The sequence below is a fragment of the Chiloscyllium punctatum genome, chromosome 31, assembly GCF_047496795.1.
Source record: "Chiloscyllium punctatum isolate Juve2018m chromosome 31, sChiPun1.3, whole genome shotgun sequence".
In the NCBI taxonomy this organism is placed as follows: Eukaryota; Metazoa; Chordata; class Chondrichthyes; order Orectolobiformes; family Hemiscylliidae; genus Chiloscyllium; species Chiloscyllium punctatum.
In genome coordinates this window covers 69,994,386-70,011,833 of record NC_092769.1, presented here as the reverse complement: position 1 = coordinate 70,011,833, position 17,448 = coordinate 69,994,386, and the positions used below count along the sequence as shown (strand labels likewise).

General features: G+C 51.8%; 1 protein-coding gene across 7 annotated transcripts in view; it reads left to right on the top strand.

The window, feature by feature from the left end:
• The window catches only part of LOC140457032 (neurexin-2-like), a 1,330,437-nt gene that overhangs the window by 109,553 nt on the left and 1,203,436 nt on the right, over positions 1-17,448 (top strand). For all 7 annotated transcript variants that reach the window (XM_072550954.1, XM_072550952.1, XM_072550953.1 and 4 more), the window contains 3 exons: positions 712-1,150; positions 11,771-12,154; positions 13,371-13,574. In XM_072550954.1, coding sequence (XP_072407055.1) covers positions 712-1,150; positions 11,771-12,154; positions 13,371-13,574 — 1,027 coding nt within the window. The remainder of the gene's footprint in view (positions 1-711; positions 1,151-11,770; positions 12,155-13,370; positions 13,575-17,448) is intronic.

Sequence of the window (17,448 nt, the reverse complement as noted above, 5' to 3'; positions counted from 1 at the left end):
GTTTGATGGGGGACAGTGTAGAGAGAGCTTTACTCTGTATCTAACTCCGTGCTGTCCCCGTCCTGGGTAGTGTTGGATGGGGGACTGTGTAGACGGAGCTTTACTCTGTATCTAACTCCGTGCTGTCCCTGTCCTGGGGACACGGACAGCACAGGGTTAGATACAGAGTAAAGCTCCCTCTACACTGTACCCATCAAACACTCCTCACGATAGAGACAACACGGGGTTAGATACAGAGTAAAGCTCCCTCTACACTGTCCCCCATCAAACACTCTCAGGGACAGGAACAACAAGGAGTTAGATACAGAGTAAAGCTCTCTCTACACTGTTCCCCATCAAACATTCCCCAGGACAGGGACAGCATGGTGTTAGATACAGAGTAAAGCTCCATCTACACTGTCCCCATCAAACACTCCCCAGGACAGGGACAGCACAGGATTGGATGCAGAGTAAAGCTCCCTCTACACTGTCCCCCATCAAACACTCTCAGGGACAGGAACAACAAGGAGTTAGATACAGAGTAAAGCTCTCTCTACACTGTTCCCCATCAAACATTCCCCAGGACAGGGACAGCATGGTGTTAGATACAGAGTAAAGCTCCATCTACACTGTCCCCATCAAACACTCCCCAGGACAGGGACAGCACAGGATTGGATGCAGAGTAAAGCTCTCTCTACAGTATGGGCTAACCTGCCTCTCCATTCCTTTCAGGTGGTTTACAAGAACAATGACTTTAAGCTGGAGCTGTCACGCTTGGCCAAGGAAGGGGACTCCAAGATGAAGGTGCACGGGGACCTGGTGTTCCGATGTGAGAATGTGGCTGCCCTGGACCCAGTGACCTTTGAAGCCCCCGAAGCGTACATTGCCCTCCCCAAGTGGAATACCAAGAAGACGGGCTCGGTCTCCTTTGATTTCTGTACCACGGAACCCAATGGTCTGCTCCTGTTCAGCCACGGCAAGAGGCAACACCAGAAGGAGACGCGGGCTGAGCGGCTCCAGAAGGTGGATTACTTTGCCATGGAGCTGTTGGACGGGTTCCTGTTCCTGCTCCTGGACATGGGCTCGGGGGCCATCAAGATCCGCGCCACCAACAAGAAGGTCAACGATGGGGAGTGGTGCCACGTCGACTTCCAGAGAGACGGCCGTTCAGGTCAGGCAGCACGTCTTCACCGGGGCTGTGGGAGTGTGGGGGAGGTCTGAGAGAGAGTGAGTGTGGGTGTCAGAGACAGAGAGAGGGTGTGAGTGTGGGGGTGTCTGAGAGAGAAAGGACGTGAGTATGGGAGGGATCTGAGAGGGAGAGAGTGTGTGTGGGTGTATGTCTGAGAGCGAGAGGGTGTGTGTGTGTGTGTGAGGGTCTGAAAGAGAGAGGATGAGAGTGTGGGGGGGTCTGAGAGAGGTGTGAGTATGTATGTCTGAGAGAGTGTGTGTGTCTGAGAGAGAGAGTGTGGGTGTGAGAGAGAGAGAGACAGTGTGAGTGTGGGTGTCAGAGAGAGAGTGTGTGTGGGGGGGTCTGAAAGACAAAGAGGGTGTGAGTGTGTGTGTCAGTGTCTGAGAGAATGTGTGTGTCTGAGAGAGGGAGAGAGAGTGTGAGTGTCAGAGAGAGGGAGAGAGTGTGTGTGGATATCTGTGAGAAAGAGTGAGTGAGTGTGGGTATCAGTGAGAGAGAGAGAGGGAGTGTGTGTGTGGGTGTCTGAGAGAGAGAGCCTGTGTGTGTGCATGCTTGAGAGAGAGTGTGTGTGTATGCGAGTGTGTGTCTGTCTATGTGTGGGTGTCTGAGAGAGAGAGAGAATGTGAGTGTGTATGTCTGAGAGTGTGTCAATATGTGAGTGTGTATCTGTGTGTGCGTGTCTGAGAGAGCCTGTGTGTGTGCATGCCTGAGAGAGAGTGTGTGTATATGCGAGTGTGTGCCTGTCTATGTGTGGGTGTCTGAGAGAGAGAGAGAATGTGAGTGTGTGTGTGTGTATGTCTGAGAGAGAGTGTCAGTATGTGCGAGTGTGTGTCTGTGTGTGTGCGTGTCTGAGAAAGAGAGTTTGTGAGTGTGTGTACCTGTGTGTGTGGGTGTCTGCGAGAGAGTGTATGAGAGTGTTTGTGTGAGTGTGTGGGTGTCTGAGAGCAAGAGAGAGAGTGTGAGTGTTTGTGTATATGTGTGTGTGAGAGAGAGAATGTGTGTACGTGTCTGTGTGGGAGAGAGAGTGTGTGAGTGTCTGAGTATGTGTGTGTTAGAGAGATTGTGTTTGTGTGTACATGAGTGTGTGTGTGTGCTTGTGTCAGTTTGGGTATGCGTGCGAATAGGGTGTGTGAGGCAGTGTGAGCGTGTGCATGTGTAACAGTGTGTGTGATGGTATGTGTGTGTGTGTGAGAGTGTATGTGCGAATGTCTGTGAGTATGTGTGTATGTGAATTAGGGTGTGTGCATGTGTGAGTAGAGAGAGTGTGTGAGTATGTGTGTGTGAGAATGTATGTAAGTGTGTATGAATGAGTGTCTGGGAGTGAATATGTGTGAGGAGGTGCATATGTGAGTTTGAGGGTGTGTGTATGTGAGTGCGTGTGTTTGTATGTGTATGTGAGGATGTGTGTGAGGGTGTGTTTGATAGTATGTGTATGAGGGTATATTCGTGAGGGTGTGTGAAGCTGTGTGTACTTGAGTGTGTGTCAGGATGTAGTGTGATAATGTGTGTAAGAGTGTGTGTTCAGGTGTGTGTGTGTGGAATGTATGTGAGTGTGTGTGCATGAGGGTCTTGTCAGGGTGTGTGTGAACGTATGTCTGTGAGAGAGTGTGAGGGGGTATGTGTGTGTGTTTGAAAGTGTCTGGGAGGGTGTGTTTGAGTTTGTATATGAGGGTGTGTGTGAAGGTGTGTAAGAGCGAGAGTGTATGTATGTGTTAATGTGTGATGGTGTGTGTGCAAGGGTGTGTGTGGCAGTGTGGAGGAGGGTGGATGTGAGCATGTTCGTGAGCAGTGTGTGTGGGAGAAAGTGTACACATGTGTGAAAAAGTGTGTGTGTGACCAAGTGTGTTTGTCTATGAGAGATTGTGAGACATGTATGAGAGTTTGTGAGAGGATGTGTGTGTGAGAGAGAATGTATGTTTGAGAGTGTGTCAGTGTACATTAGTGAGTGTGTGTGAGCAGATGTGTGCATTTGAGAGGGTGTGCATGAGTGAGTCTGTACGTATGTACGTGTGTAAGAGGGTACACGTGTGAAAGAATGTGCGTGTGTGAGTGTTCTTGTGTGTTGTGTATGTATATGAGTGTTTGTATGTGTGCGTTTATGTCTTGAATGTGTGTGTGCGAGAACGTGTATGAGTGAGTAGGTATATGTGTGTGTGTGGTGGGGGGGTGGGGCAGTGATGGAAAAAATATGCCTTACCCCTCTCATGAGCATCACCATTGATCCTCTCCCCTCACGTCCCATCACCCCTCAACCCCGCTCCTGAGTACAGCTGACAGATCCCCATCCCTGAAGGCTGTGAGTAAATTGGATGGGTTATAGTTTATTCACAAGAGCAATGTTAGTTGTCATGCTCACTGTACTGACATACAAACATGAGTAGGCCACTCTGCCCATCTACTAACTAAGATGTCGGCTGCTGTGATTTTAAGTTTGACTCCACACTCCCGCGAAACCCTTGAGTAATCTTTCAGCCACTCGGTAACTCAAGAACCCGTCTCCACTTACCTTCAAAGGACTTGCCATTTGAAGTTTCAGAGGGTTTCTCATAGACCATTAGTGGTAAGTCACACTACCCTGCGGGTGGGACAGAGGCAGCTATTTGTAGCTTGATTCACTGGGTAGGTTCATTGGCTGGGTTCACTTTTCCGAACACCACACTTGGAATCTCTTCTGTGGTGATGTCCTCAATGGGACAGAGGAGAGCATGCAGATCGACAGAGTCGGGCACCTGGAGTGACTAAGTCCCGCTGCTATACCACCTCCCCTGCGTTGCATGTCTGGTTGAACCTGGGGCTCCAGATCTAGGAGGAAGGGACACTACCGCGGGAAGGAAAGACAGCAGACCTTTCTCAGGAAGACCCACCCCTCGTCGGGACGCTGCGGGTCTCTGCATCACTTTCGACTGCAATCATTTACCTCGGCCAAAGAGACTTGAAACGAGATGAGAATGTCAACAGACCCCCAAGGTTCCATGCGCACACCGAGGACGGTGCCAGCCCAGGCAGACCAATGGAATTTAATCCCGATAAACATGAGATGATGGATTTTGGGAGGTCAGTCAGGGTAGGACATCCACTATAGATGGTATGTCCTGACAGACAGTACTGAGGAAGGGACTTTGGTGTACAAGTCAAGAAGATCTCTGAAGGTGCCAACGCAGCTAAAGAGGGTAGTGAGGATGGCACACATGGCACTGGGCTGTGGAATGTCGGAGCAGGGACATCCTTTTACAACTTTGTCCAACCTCAGGTAGGCCGCAGGTGGAATACCGTGTGGAGTTCCGGTCACTGCATTATTGGTAGAACATTATTGCGATGGAGAGGGTGCAGAGTAAGTTCACCAGGTGCTGCCTGCCCTGGAGAGTCTCAGTTGTGAGGAGGGACTGGATCAGATTGGGCTTGTTTTCCCTGGAGCAGAGGGGATTGGTCATGGATGGTTTTTGACATGTGTAAAATTGAGAGACATACATTGGAGTGCATTGTGAGAATCATTTCCCCATGGCAGACATATCTAAGACCGGAGGGCATAAGTTTGAGGGGAGGACTAGGTGGTTTCGAAGGGGATCTGAGGAAATATTTCTCACCCAAAGGATGGTAGAAAGATGGAAGGTGCTCCGAGAGAATGATAGCAGGTTCTTCTGGCAACATTTCAGAAGAAGCATATAGATGAGCACTTAAAATGCCTTGGCTATGGACCAAGGACAGGGAAATGGGATTAGTGTAAATGGGATTGGCGTTTGTGGGTCAGCACTGACATGGTGGGCCAAAGGGCCTGTATCTGCGCTGCACTCCCTGAGTGGCTCAGTGGTTAGCACTGCTGCATCACAGCGCCAGGGACCCCGGTTCGATCCCACCCTTGGGGGACTGTCTGTGTGGAGTTTGCACGTTCTCCCCGTGACTGTGTGGGGTTTCTTCCAAGTGCTCCAGTTTCCTCCCACAGTTCAAAGATGTGCAGGTTAGGGTGGATTGGCCGTGCTAAATTGTCCCATAGTGTCCAGGGATGTACAGGTTAGGGTAGATTGGCTGTGCTAAATTGTCCCATAGTGTCCAGGAATGTACAGGTTAGGGTGGATTGGCCATGCTAAATTGTCCCATAGTGTTCAAGGATGTGTCGGTTCGGGTGAATTGGCCGTGCTAAATTGTCCCATAGTGTGTAGATGCATTAGTTAGGGGAGATGTAGAATAATAGGGTAAAGGACTGGGTCTGGGTGGAGTACTCTTCGGAGGGTCAGTGTGGACTAGTTGGGCCAAATGGCCTGTTTCCACACAGTAGGCATTCTATGAAATTCATGGCAATGCAAGTAGATAAGGTGGTAAAAAAGGCATATGGCACGCTTGCCTTTACTGTTCAGGGAATTGAGTACAAGAGTCAGGATGTCATGCTGCAGTTGTGTAAGACTTTGATTAGGCCGAACTTAAGAGTGTTGTGTGGAATTCTGGTCGCCACATTACAGGAAGGATGTGGATTCTATGGAGAAGGTGCAGAAGAGGTTTCCCAGGATGCTGCCTGGATTAGAGGGTATGAGCTGTAAGGAGAGGCTGGAAAAACACAGGTTATTTTCTCTGGAGGCTGAGGGGAGACTTGATAGAAGGCTAAAATATTATGAGATGCACAGATAGGATTGATAGTCTGAATCATTTTCCCAGAGTTGAAATGTCTAATACTAGGGTGCATGCATTTAAGGTGAGAGGGGGAAAGTTCAAAGGAGATGTGAGGGACATGTTTTTTACACAGAGAGTGGTAGGAGTGTGGAACGCATTGCTAGGGGTTGTGGTGGAGGCAGACACAATAGGGGCGTTTAGTTAAACACATGAATATGCAAGGGATGGAGGGAGATGGACCAAGGGCAGGCAGAAGGAATGAGTTTAATTTGGCACAATATTGTGGGCCAAAGGGCCTGTTCCTGTGCGATATTGTTCTACGTTCTATGATTCTAAAGAGAGAGATGCAAACGTTCATGGATTTGCACTCATTCCTGGGTCCCCCCCTCACCTGCCCCTCAGTGGGCACAGTGAAGTTAAATCCCTCAAGGAGGTCGTCCCAACAGTCCCCACTCCTCCATCTCCTCCTCAGACAGCACCTTCCAAACCCACGACCACTTCGAAGGAGAAAGACAAGAGCAGCAGATATATGGGAACACCACCCCCCTTGCAAGTTCCCACCAGTCCCCATCATAACTTGGGAATATATCAGCCGTTCCTTGGGTCAGAATCCTGGAACTCCCTCTCCAACTGCATTGTGGGTCTACCCACAGCACATGGGACTGCAGTGGTTCAAGATGGCCGCTCACCCCCACCTTCTCAAGATGGGCAGTTAGGGCTGGGAGGGGGCAATAAAAAACTGGGCCCAGTCCATGACGCACACATTCCACAAGTGAATATAAAAACAGAGCTGCGTTCACTGGCACTGAAGTGTCTGGGCTCCCCATAAGTTATTAGTTTACAAAGAGGAGCAGGCTCTTGAGTGATCTGGCGCAAGATGGAGTATTCCTAGCCTCAGTTGACACGCTATGATGCTGCAATGTGCGTGTCTTTTCCTGATATTGACTGTGAGAGCAGGGTACAAGTCTGAAACAGGAAGATTCAAAGTAAAAGAGAGTTAGTAATGCCAAAGAATTGCGCGTTGCCAAATTATAAACAACCACTTTGGTTCCTCATGTTCCCAACGGGGTTGAACGCAGGAAAACTGTTTAATATTCATTTGCAGGGCTAATGACATCGTTGGCTAGAATAACATCTATTACCCCATCCCTAATTGCCCAGAGGGGCGGTCAAGAGTCAACCACATGGTCTGGAGTCACATGTAGGCCCAGACCGAGTAAGGATGGCAGTTTCCTTCCCGAAAGGGACAGTGTGGTTGTCCTCCACTCGTGCAGTGTGGTTGACCAGACGTTTTCCCAGTTCAGTGTCGACGAGGGAGTGCTGTATCACCAGTGGTGCTGTCTGTCCAATAACAGATTCCCTGAGGAGAATGAAGAATCAACCACAATGAGGTGGAGTCTTAGCTGGCCCCATTTGCCCTGCTTTTGGTCCATATCCTTCCAGACCTATCCCATCCATGTACCTGTCCGAATGTTTCTTAACGTTCATGGGCAACACAGTGGCTAGCACTGCTGCCTCATAGCACCAGGGTCCCAGGGTTCGATTCCACCCTTGGGTGACTGTCTGTGTGGAGTCTGCACCTTCTCCCCCCGTGTCTGCGTAGGTTTTTCTCCGGGTGCTCCGGTTTCCTCCCACAATCCAAAGATGTGCAGGTTAGGTGAACTGGCCATGATAAATTGCCCGATAGTTGTTAGGTACATTAGTCAGGGGTACGTGTAGGGGAGTGGAATGGGTCTGGGTGGGTTACTTTTTGGAGGTTCGGTGTGGACTTGCTGGGCCGAAGGGCCTGTTTCCATATTGTTGGGAATCTAGTTAAAAAAATGACAAAACTGTACTCACCTCCACCCCTACCTCTGGCAGCCCTGTTCCAGATGCTCACTACCCTCTGTGTGAAAAAAGTGCCCCCCGGACCCTTTTGTATCTCTCCCCTTTCACCTTCAACCTATGCCCTCCAGTGTTAGACTCCCCTACCTTGGGGGAAAGCTGTCAGTCTACCTTATTGACACCCCTGATGATTTAATAGACCTCTGTAAGCTCATCCCTCAGACTCCCTCATAACTCAAACCTTCCAGTCCAGGTAGCAATCTTTTCTGCACACGCTCTAGTTTAAAAATATCCGTTCTATAGTGAGTGGCCGGAACTGCACGCAGTACTCCTGATGTGTGATCTCATGTCGAAGTCAAACCAAGCGAGGACGGTGGATTTTCTGAACAATAATCAATGATAGCTGATGTTAGGTGAAAGTGAGGACTGCAGATACTGGAGGTCAGAGTCTAAATCAGAGCGGTGCTGGAAAAGCACAGCAGGTCAGGCAGCATCCGAAAAGCAGGAGAATCGGGCAGGAGCCCTTCATCAGGAAAAAGCTTTTAATCTCAGATTTGTTCACTGAATTGAAATTCCACCACCATTCCCTGCAGTGGGATTTTGAACTCTGAGCATTAATCAGATTACAAACGCAGCAATGTTACCACCATCTCCTCCTGGGCACTGACCTTTCCCAGCCTGGCCCTGCATCAGATTCTGGACAAACCAGTAGAAAGGCTGCCTCCCCTGGCAAGCCAAGGCTGCAGAGGGGGCACTTTCCCAAAGGTCGCCCAGGAGAAACAGTCAACCAATCCCAAACCCTTGTCAGCTATCCCTACTTGCAGTGAAGTGATTAATTAACTATAAGAGACCCGGAACTTAATTCGGATCACAACTGGCTCTATGTGGGGACAATAGGCTGGATGCTGTGTTGCAATGGATGGTGTGAATGTGTGTGCACTGCAGCCACAAGGAAGCAGAAGGGGATGAAATGTAGACACACAATGAATTGATCATCTTGTGCATGGGACATCCACTACATTTTTAGCTCTCCACCCCCAGAGTCCTTATAGAGTCATAGAGTCAGAGATGTACAGCATGGAAACAGACCCTTTGGTGCAATCCGTCCATGCCGACCAGATATCCCAACCCAATCTAATTCCACCTGCCAGCACCCAGCCCGTATCCCCCCAAACCCTTCCTATTCATATACCCAACCAGATGCCTCTTAAATGTTGTCATTGTACCAGCCTCCACCACTTCCTCTGGCAGCTCATTCCATACATGTACCACCCTCTGTGTGAAAATGTTGCCCCTTAGGTCCCTTTTATACTTTTCCCTCTCACCCTAAACCTATGCCCCTCTAGTTCTGGACTCCCCCACCCCAGGGAAAAGACTTTGTCTATTTACCCTATCCATGCCCCTCATATTTTTGTAAACCTCTATAAGGTCACCCCTCAGCCTCCAATGCTCCAGGGAAAACAGCCCCAGCCTGTTCAGCCTCTCTCTGTAGCTCAGATCCTCCAACCCTGGTAACATCCTTGTAAATCTTTTCTGAACCCTTTCAAGTTTCACAACATCGTTCCGAGAGGAAGGAGACCAGAATTGCACGCAATATTCCAAGAGTGGCCTAACCAATGTGTTGTACTTTTTGTAAGTCTCTCGCTAGCCATAGGAGTGGGGCCGGTGGGAACGGCCCAGGAAGTCTCATGTAACTCTTGGAAAGACCGGAATACGGAACAAGGCCGCTCTTCTCTGCAGGGTTCAGAGCCAGAGGAGGGAGAGTCAGTCTACCCACAGTCATTCCAGCGTGTGGTTCAAACCCCCGACTATATGATTCCTGTAAAAGTTGACCTTGATGTTTTGGTGAAATAAGCAAGATTTAAAATTCGACGGCTGCATATGACTGCGTGGCCTGTGAGTGTAAAAGGGTACAGATGAATTCCCAATTTTAGCCCCATGGTATGTCACCCAAAGAGTGAAATCGCAATGTCAGAGGCTTTTTCAGTCCCGCGATGGGGCCCAGCTTTAGTTATCTTGAATGAATTGGAACGGAGCTTCTCCCTCAACTATCAACACCCAGCACTAATCCCTGATCATTCACATTGAAAGAGAATCTAACCATCACCCCTTGACATTCAATGGTGTTACCGTCACTGAATTTAACCATCTCCCCCTTGACATTAAATGGTGATACCATCACTGACAAACACAATATCAACATCCGTAGAGTTAACATTGACAAGAAACTCAACTGCACTCACCATATTTGTTGTGGCTACAAGAGCAGGTCAGAGACTGGGAATCTGGCAGCGAGTAACTCCCTCCTGACCCCCCCAAAACCTGTCCCACCATCAACAAGGCACAAGTCAGGAGGGCCAGGGAATACTCCCCACTTGCCCCTGGATGGAGGGGCTGCTCCTACAACACTCGAGAAGCTCGACACCATCCAGGACAAAGCAGCCTCCACTCGATTGGCCCCACATCTACTCCCTCCCCTCCACCCCCCCCCCCCCCCCCCCCCAGTAGCAGCAGTGTGTACCATCTACAAGACATACTGCAGCAACTCCCCGAGGCTCCTCAGGCAGCACCTTGCAAACCCACTATCATCTAGAAGGACAACGGGCAACAGTTACTAGCGGTGTTCCACAAGGATCTGTTTTGGGACCATTGCTGTTTGTCATTTTTATAAATGACCTGGAGGAGGGGCTTGAAGGCTGGGTGAGCAAGTTTGCGGATGACACGAAAGTCGGTGGAGTTGTGGACAGCGAAGAAGGATGTGGCAGGTTACAGCGGGATATAGATAAGTTGCAGAGCTGGGCAGAAAGGTGGCAAATGGAATTCAATGTAGCTAAGTGTGAAGTCATTCACTTTGGTAGGAGTAATAAGAAGATGGATTACTGGGCTAATGATAGACTACTTGGTAGTGTGGATGAGCAGAGGGATCTTGGTGTCCATGTACACAGATCTTTGAAAGTTGCCACCCAGGTAAATAGTGCTGTGAAGAAGGCATATGGTGCTTTATTGGTAGAGGAATTGAGTTCCGGAGTCCTGAGGTCATGTTGCAGTTGTATAAGACTCTGGTGCGGCCTCATCTGGAGTATTGTGTGCAGTTTTGGTCGCCATACTATAGGAAGGATGTGGAGGCATTGGAAGGAGTGCAGAGGAGGTTTACCAGGATGTTGCCTGGCATGGTAGGAAGATCGTATGAGGAAAGGCTGAGGCACTTGGGGCTTTTCTCATTGGAGAAAAGAAGGTTTAGGGGAGATTTGATAGAGGTGTACAAGATGATTAGGGGTTTAGATAGGGTTGACAGTGAGAACCTTTTTCCGCGTATGGAGTCAGCTGTTACTAGGGGACACAGCTTTAAATTAAGGGGTGGTAGGTATAGGACAGATGTTAGGGGTAGATTCTTTACTCAGCGGGTTGTGAGTTCATGGAATGCCCTGCCAGTAGCAGTGGTGGACTCTCCCTCTTTATGGTCATTTAAGCGGGCATTGGACAAGCATATGGAGGTTATTGGGCTAGTGTAGGTTAGGTAGGCTTCGGTCAGCGCAACATCGATGGCCGAAGGGCCTGTACTGCGCTGTATTTTTCTATGTTCTATACATGGGAACACCACCCCCCTGCAAGTTCCCACCACTCCCCATCCCGACTTGGGAATATATCAGCCATTCCTTGGGTCAGAATCATGGTACTCCCTCCCCCAGGGGCATTGTGGGTCTAACCCACAGCACACGGACTGCAGCGGTTCAAGATGGCGGCTCACCCTCACCTTCTGCATAGAATTAAAAAGTCTCTACAGTGTGGAGGCAGGCCATTTGGTCCATTGAGCCCAAACCAACACTGCCAGGTGAAAGTGAGGACTGCAGATGCTGGTGATCAGAGTCGAGAGTGTGGCGCTGGAAAAGCACAGTAGGTCAGGCAGCATCCGAGGAGCAGGAGAATGGACGTTTCGGGCATTCCTGATGATGGGCTTTTGATCAAAACATCGATTTTCCTGCTCCTTGGAAGCTGCCTGACCTGCTGTGCTTTTCCAGCAACACACTCTCGACCCTACACCGACCCTCCCAAGAGCATCCCACCCAGGCCCACACCATCCCGGAGGCAATTGGGGATGGGCAGTGAATGATGGCTCACGGGTAAACCTAGAACAGAACGACACAATGTTCTTGCGTTGTCCTACCCCCACTGCAGGCTCGATATCGGTGAACAGCCGCCACTTCCCGTTCGTGGCCAACGGTGAGAGTGAGATCCTGGACCTGGACAGCGACATGTACCTGGGGGGTCTCCCAGAAAACAAGCTGGACCTGGTGCTGCCCCCAGAGCTGTGGACGGCCTTCCTGCGGTACGGCTACGTGGGCTGTGTGCGCGACCTCTTCATCGATGGGCGAAGCCGGGACATCCGGCGCCTGGCTGAGCTCCAGAACACCGGGGGGGTCAGCGGCTTCTGTAGCCGGGAAACCCTGAAGCAGTGCAGCACCAGTCCGTGTCGGAATGGGGGACAGTGCCGTGAGGGCTGGAACCGCTACATCTGTGACTGCACCGGCACCGGCTACTTCGGCAGGAACTGTGAGACGGGTAGGATGCTGCACCGGGATACAGGCACCAGGAACTGGGAGCCAGGCACTGGGAACCGGGCACCAGGAACTTGGAGCCAGGCCAGCGGGAACTGGGAGCCGGGCACTGGGAACAGGGAACTGAGATCCAGACCAGCGGGAACTGGGAGCCAGGCACCGGGAAGCTGCACCAGGCACTGGGAGCCCAGATCCGGGAACTGGGACCCCGGCATTGGGAATCAGGCACTGGGAACTGGACACAGGGAACCAGGATACAGACCACGGGAATAGGGCACCGGGAATCGAGGGCGGGGGGGGGGGGAATCGGCTGCTGTGGCTGTGTGCGGAGGGAGATAGGGAGGTCTGAGGGACAGAGATGAGAGGGAGGTCTGAGGAAGGAAGGTCTGAGGGAAGGAGGTAGGAAGGCCTGAGGGACAGAGGGAGGGAGGTCTGAGGGGAGAGAAAGGGTCTGAGGGATGAAGGTAGGGAGGTCTGAGGGAGAGAGAGAGGGAGGTTTGAGGGACAGAGGTCTGAGGGAGAGAGGGAGGTCTGAGGGAGAGAGAGAGAGAGGTCTGAGGGAGGCCTGAAGGATGGAGATCTGAGGGAGAGAGAGAGGGAGGTCTGAGGGACGGAGGTCTGAGGAAGAGAGGGAAGCCTGAGGGAGATTGTAGTGAGGGGGGAATAACTGTGAGAGAGAGAGAGCTCCAAGGATAGAGTGGGAGCGAGGGACTTCCAAGAAAGGGAGAATGTGAGGTTCGAGGGAGGGACTTCTATCCGGGGCAGGGGGTGGAAGGAGAGAAGGTGGTTCAAGGAAAGGGAGCAGTTCGAGGGGAGAGAGTGGGGAGATCTGAGGGAGGACTTGGAAGGGGGAGAGAGGTCTGGGGAGAGAGGGACATGCAATTGGGAGAGGGGGAGCTCTGGGGGGAGAGAGAGTGGGAGATTGTGATGTGGGGGTGAGATGGCGGGTGAGTGTGTGTGTGTGTGTGGGGGGGGCAGGGATGGTGAAGACCTGTCTGGTCCGAGTTGCGCCTGGAGGGTGGTGACCGGGCAGGATGTCGGAGACGAGGGGAAGGAAGCGATCAGGAGTGGAGGGACGGAAATGGTTGGTCAGGGAATCCCCCTCTCTCCCTGTCCCACTGCTCAGAAAGCGGGACGGGGGGCACGTGGGAGACTGAGGGTTGTCTCCCTCCTATCAGCTGCCCTTCCCCTCTCCACCCATGCTTGGTTTTATTTTGCAGAGGGGACTGTCCTCAGCTACGATGGCAGCATGTACATGAAGGTAATCATGCCAACGGTGATGCACACAGAAGCTGAAGACATCTCCCTGCGGTTCATGTCACAGAGAGCCTACGGCCTGCTCATGGCCACCACCTCCAAAGTCTCTGCGGACACCCTCAGGCTTGAGTTGGACGGGGGACGGGTGAAACTGACCGTCAACTTAGGTAACCTCACCCCCCCCCCCCCCCCCCCCCCCACCCCAACTCCCTCTCTGGTATCGGCGGAAGATTCTCTGATCTCTCGGATAAACCCCACCTCGACTCCCACCCCCTCACAATCCACCCCAGCCCCCGGGAAGCTCCGAGGGAGTGAGGGGATGGGGTTCGACGGGTTCTTCCGGGCAGTGAGGGGTGCGTGTGTGTGTGAGAGAGAGAGAGAGAGAGAGAGAGAGAGAGAGAGAAAGCGATGCCTCAAATGGCTTCCATCGACTGGGTGCCTCCCCCACCCCCACCACAGAATGGAGCCAGTGTCTCCCCTCCCACACCTCACTCTCTGAGGGAAGGGGTTTGCGGGGCACTGCCCCCTCCTCGCCCAGTCAAGCAGGCAACGCAAGAGCACACGGTGTCCCCACGACCCCCTCCGACTCTCCCCTGGCCCAAGTCCCGTATTCAGGGGAAGAGGTTGGTGATGGTGTGGGAAGGAGCACTGTCCTCCTGATTGTGTCGGAGCTCAGAACGGGGAATCCTGAGGCCTGGACACTGCTGGGATGGAGAGAGCCTTGGATGGGACATTCAGTGCAACACATTTATCTCTCTCTCTCACTTTCTGTCTCTCTCTCCCCACTCTGTCTCTCTGTCCGTCCTTGTCTCTCTCTCTCTCTCTTGCTGTCTCTCTCACACTTTGTCTCTCTCTCTCACTTTCTGTCCCTCACTGTTTCTCTCTCTTTCTCAGTCTCTCTCTTTCTCGGTCTCGCTCCCCATCCCTGTCTCTCTCTCTCCCTCCCTGTCTCACCCTTCGCTCCTTCCCTCCTATCAGTTGCACCAAGGTCCATCTTGAACTGAATCCACTCCAACACCTGTGCACCCTGCGACTGAACTCTCTCTCTCTCTCTGGATTTCTCTCATATGCCTCACATCAACGACGCAAAGGGAGATGCCTTGCCAAATGCCAATCCCCAGTGACAAGAGAGACAGTGTGATCTACCACAGGGTGAATTCCTGTTAGCATGCTGTGCTGATTCCCCCTTGAGCCCACTCCTGGCTTTTATCGGCGTTGAGGCGCAGACAGGACGCCAACTCTGATTGGCTCATCCTCTTATTTCCCCCAGATCAACCCCCAGAGGGCATGGATCTGGGATGAGTAACTCAAATGCTGCACAGCCGATTCGGCGTGTGCGAGAGGGAGGGGAGGGGGCTGTGACATGGGCGCGGGCAAACGGAGAGCGCTCAGAGATGAAGGGAGGTGGCCGAGGTGGGGTTTGAGGAGGTCTCATCTGGCAAGCAAGGATGGACGGCAAATTGCAGCCTCACACGGTCGACCAGCCAAGTGGGGAGCAGAGAGTGGAGTTTCTGAGGCTCAGCTGCCGAGCTCCGAAGGCTGGCGAGCCGGACAGACCCATTCCCGGGATCATGGCGGGGAGGGGTTGGTGGTGGTAAAGAAGGAAATTATCCTGCCGTAGTTCCATTCGGTCTCTCTCTCTCATGTCACTGAAAGTATTCGGAAAGCTAACATTCCCACCTCTGAGCTGCAATGAGCAAGAGAGGGGAGGCGGCGGGGGGGGAGGGAATACTGATCCCATTAACGTTCGGGCAGGTCAAATGTTCTCACGTCGGAAGGAGCCAACAAGGTGACCTGTTCTGAGTCTGTAAGTGAAAGGGCACCGAGAGGTGTGCAGGTATTGATTTAATACAGCCAGCTGATCCACAAAACAGCAGAGAACACGCCCGTGCAGTATGGGGTTCTCTGTACAACTCAACACAAAGATATACTGTCCACAGTGTTACACACTCTCCTGTGCACACAGCTCCCTCCCAGTGTGTTACACACTCTCCTGTGCACACAGCTCCCTCCCTGTGTGTTACACACTCTCCAGTACACACAGCTCCTCCCTGTTACACACTCTCCAGTACACACAGCTCCCTCCCTGTGTGTTACACACTCTCCAGTACACACAGCTCCTCCCTGTTACACACTCTCCAGTACACACAGCTCCTCCCTGTTACACACTCTCCAGTACACACAGCTCCCTCCCTGTGTGTTACACACTCTCCAGTACACACAGCTCCTCCCTGTTACACACTCTCCAGTACACACAGCTCCTCCCTGTTACACACTCTCCAGTACACACAGCTCCCTCCCCATGTGTTACACACTCTCCAGTACACAGCTCCCTCTGTGTGTTACATACACTACTGTACACACAGCTCCCTCCCTGTGTATTACACAGTCTCCAGTACACAGCTCCCTCCCTGTGTTACACAGTCTCCTGTACACACAGCTCCCTCTGTGTTACACATTCTCCAGTACACATCTCCCTCCCTGTGTGTTACACACTCTCCTGTTCACACAGCTCCCTCCGTGTGTTACACACTCTCCTGTTCACACAGCTCCCTCCGTGTGTTACACAGTCTCCTGTACACACAGCTCCCTCCCTGTGTACACACTCTTTTGTACACATAGCTCCCTCTGTGTTACACAGTCTCCTGTACACACAGCTCCCTCCCTGTGTTACACAGTCTCCTGTACACACAGCTCCCTCTGTGTTACACATTCTCCAGTACACATCTCCCTCCCTGTGTGTTACACACTGTCCAGTTCACACAGCTCATTCCCTGTGTTACACACTGTTTTGTACACAGCTCCCTCCCTGTGTGTTACACACTCCTGTACACACAGCTCCCTCCCTGTGTTACACACTCCTGTACACACAGCTCCCTCCCTGTGTTACACACTCCTGTACACACAGCTCCCTCCCTGTGTTACACACTCCTGTACACACAGCTCCCTCCCTGTGTTACACACTCCTGTACACACAGCTCATTCCCTGTGTTACACACTCCTGTACACACAGCTCCCTCCCTGTGTTACACACTCCTGTACACACAGCTCATTCCCTGTTACACACTCCTGTACACACAGCTCCCTCCCTGTGTTACACACTCCTGTACACACAGCTCATTCCCTGTGTTACACACTCCTGTACACACAGCTCCCTCCCTGTGTTACACACTCCTGTACACACAGCTCCCTCCCTGTGTTACACACTCCTGTACACACAGCTCATTCCCTGTGTTACACACTCCTGTACACACAGCTCCCTCCCTGTGTTACACACTCCTGTACACACAGCTCCCTCCCTGTGTGTTACACACTCCTGTACACACAGCTCCCTCCCTGTGTTACACACTCCTGTACACACAGCTCCCTCCCTGTGTTACACACTCCTGTACACACAGCTCCCTCCCTGTGTTACACACTCCTGTACACACAGCTCATTCCCTGTGTTACACACTCCTGTACACACAGCTCCCTCCCTGTGTTACACACTCCTGTACACACAGCTCATTCCCTGTGTTACACACTCCTGTACACACAGCTCCCTCCCTGTGTTACACACTCCTGTACACACAGCTCATTCCCTGTGTTACACACTCCTGTACACACAGCTCCCTCCCTGTGTTACACACTCCTGTACACACAGCTCCCTCCCTGTGTTACACACTCCTGTACACACAGCTCCCTCCCTGTGTTACACACTCCTGTACACACAGCTCATTCCCTGTGTTACACACTCCTGTACACACAGCTCCCTCCCTGTGTTACACACTCCTGTACACACAGCTCATTCCCTGTGTTACACACTCCTGTACACACAGCTCCCTCCCTGTGTTACACACTCCTGTACACACAGCTCCCTCCCTGTGTTACACTCCTGTACACACAGCTCCCTCCCTGTGTTACACACTCCTGTACACACAGCTCATTCCGTGTTACACACTCCTGTACACACAGCTCCCTCCCTGTGTTACACACTCTCCTGTACACACAGCTCCCTCCCTGTGTTACACACTCCTGTACACACAGCTCCCTCCCTGTGTT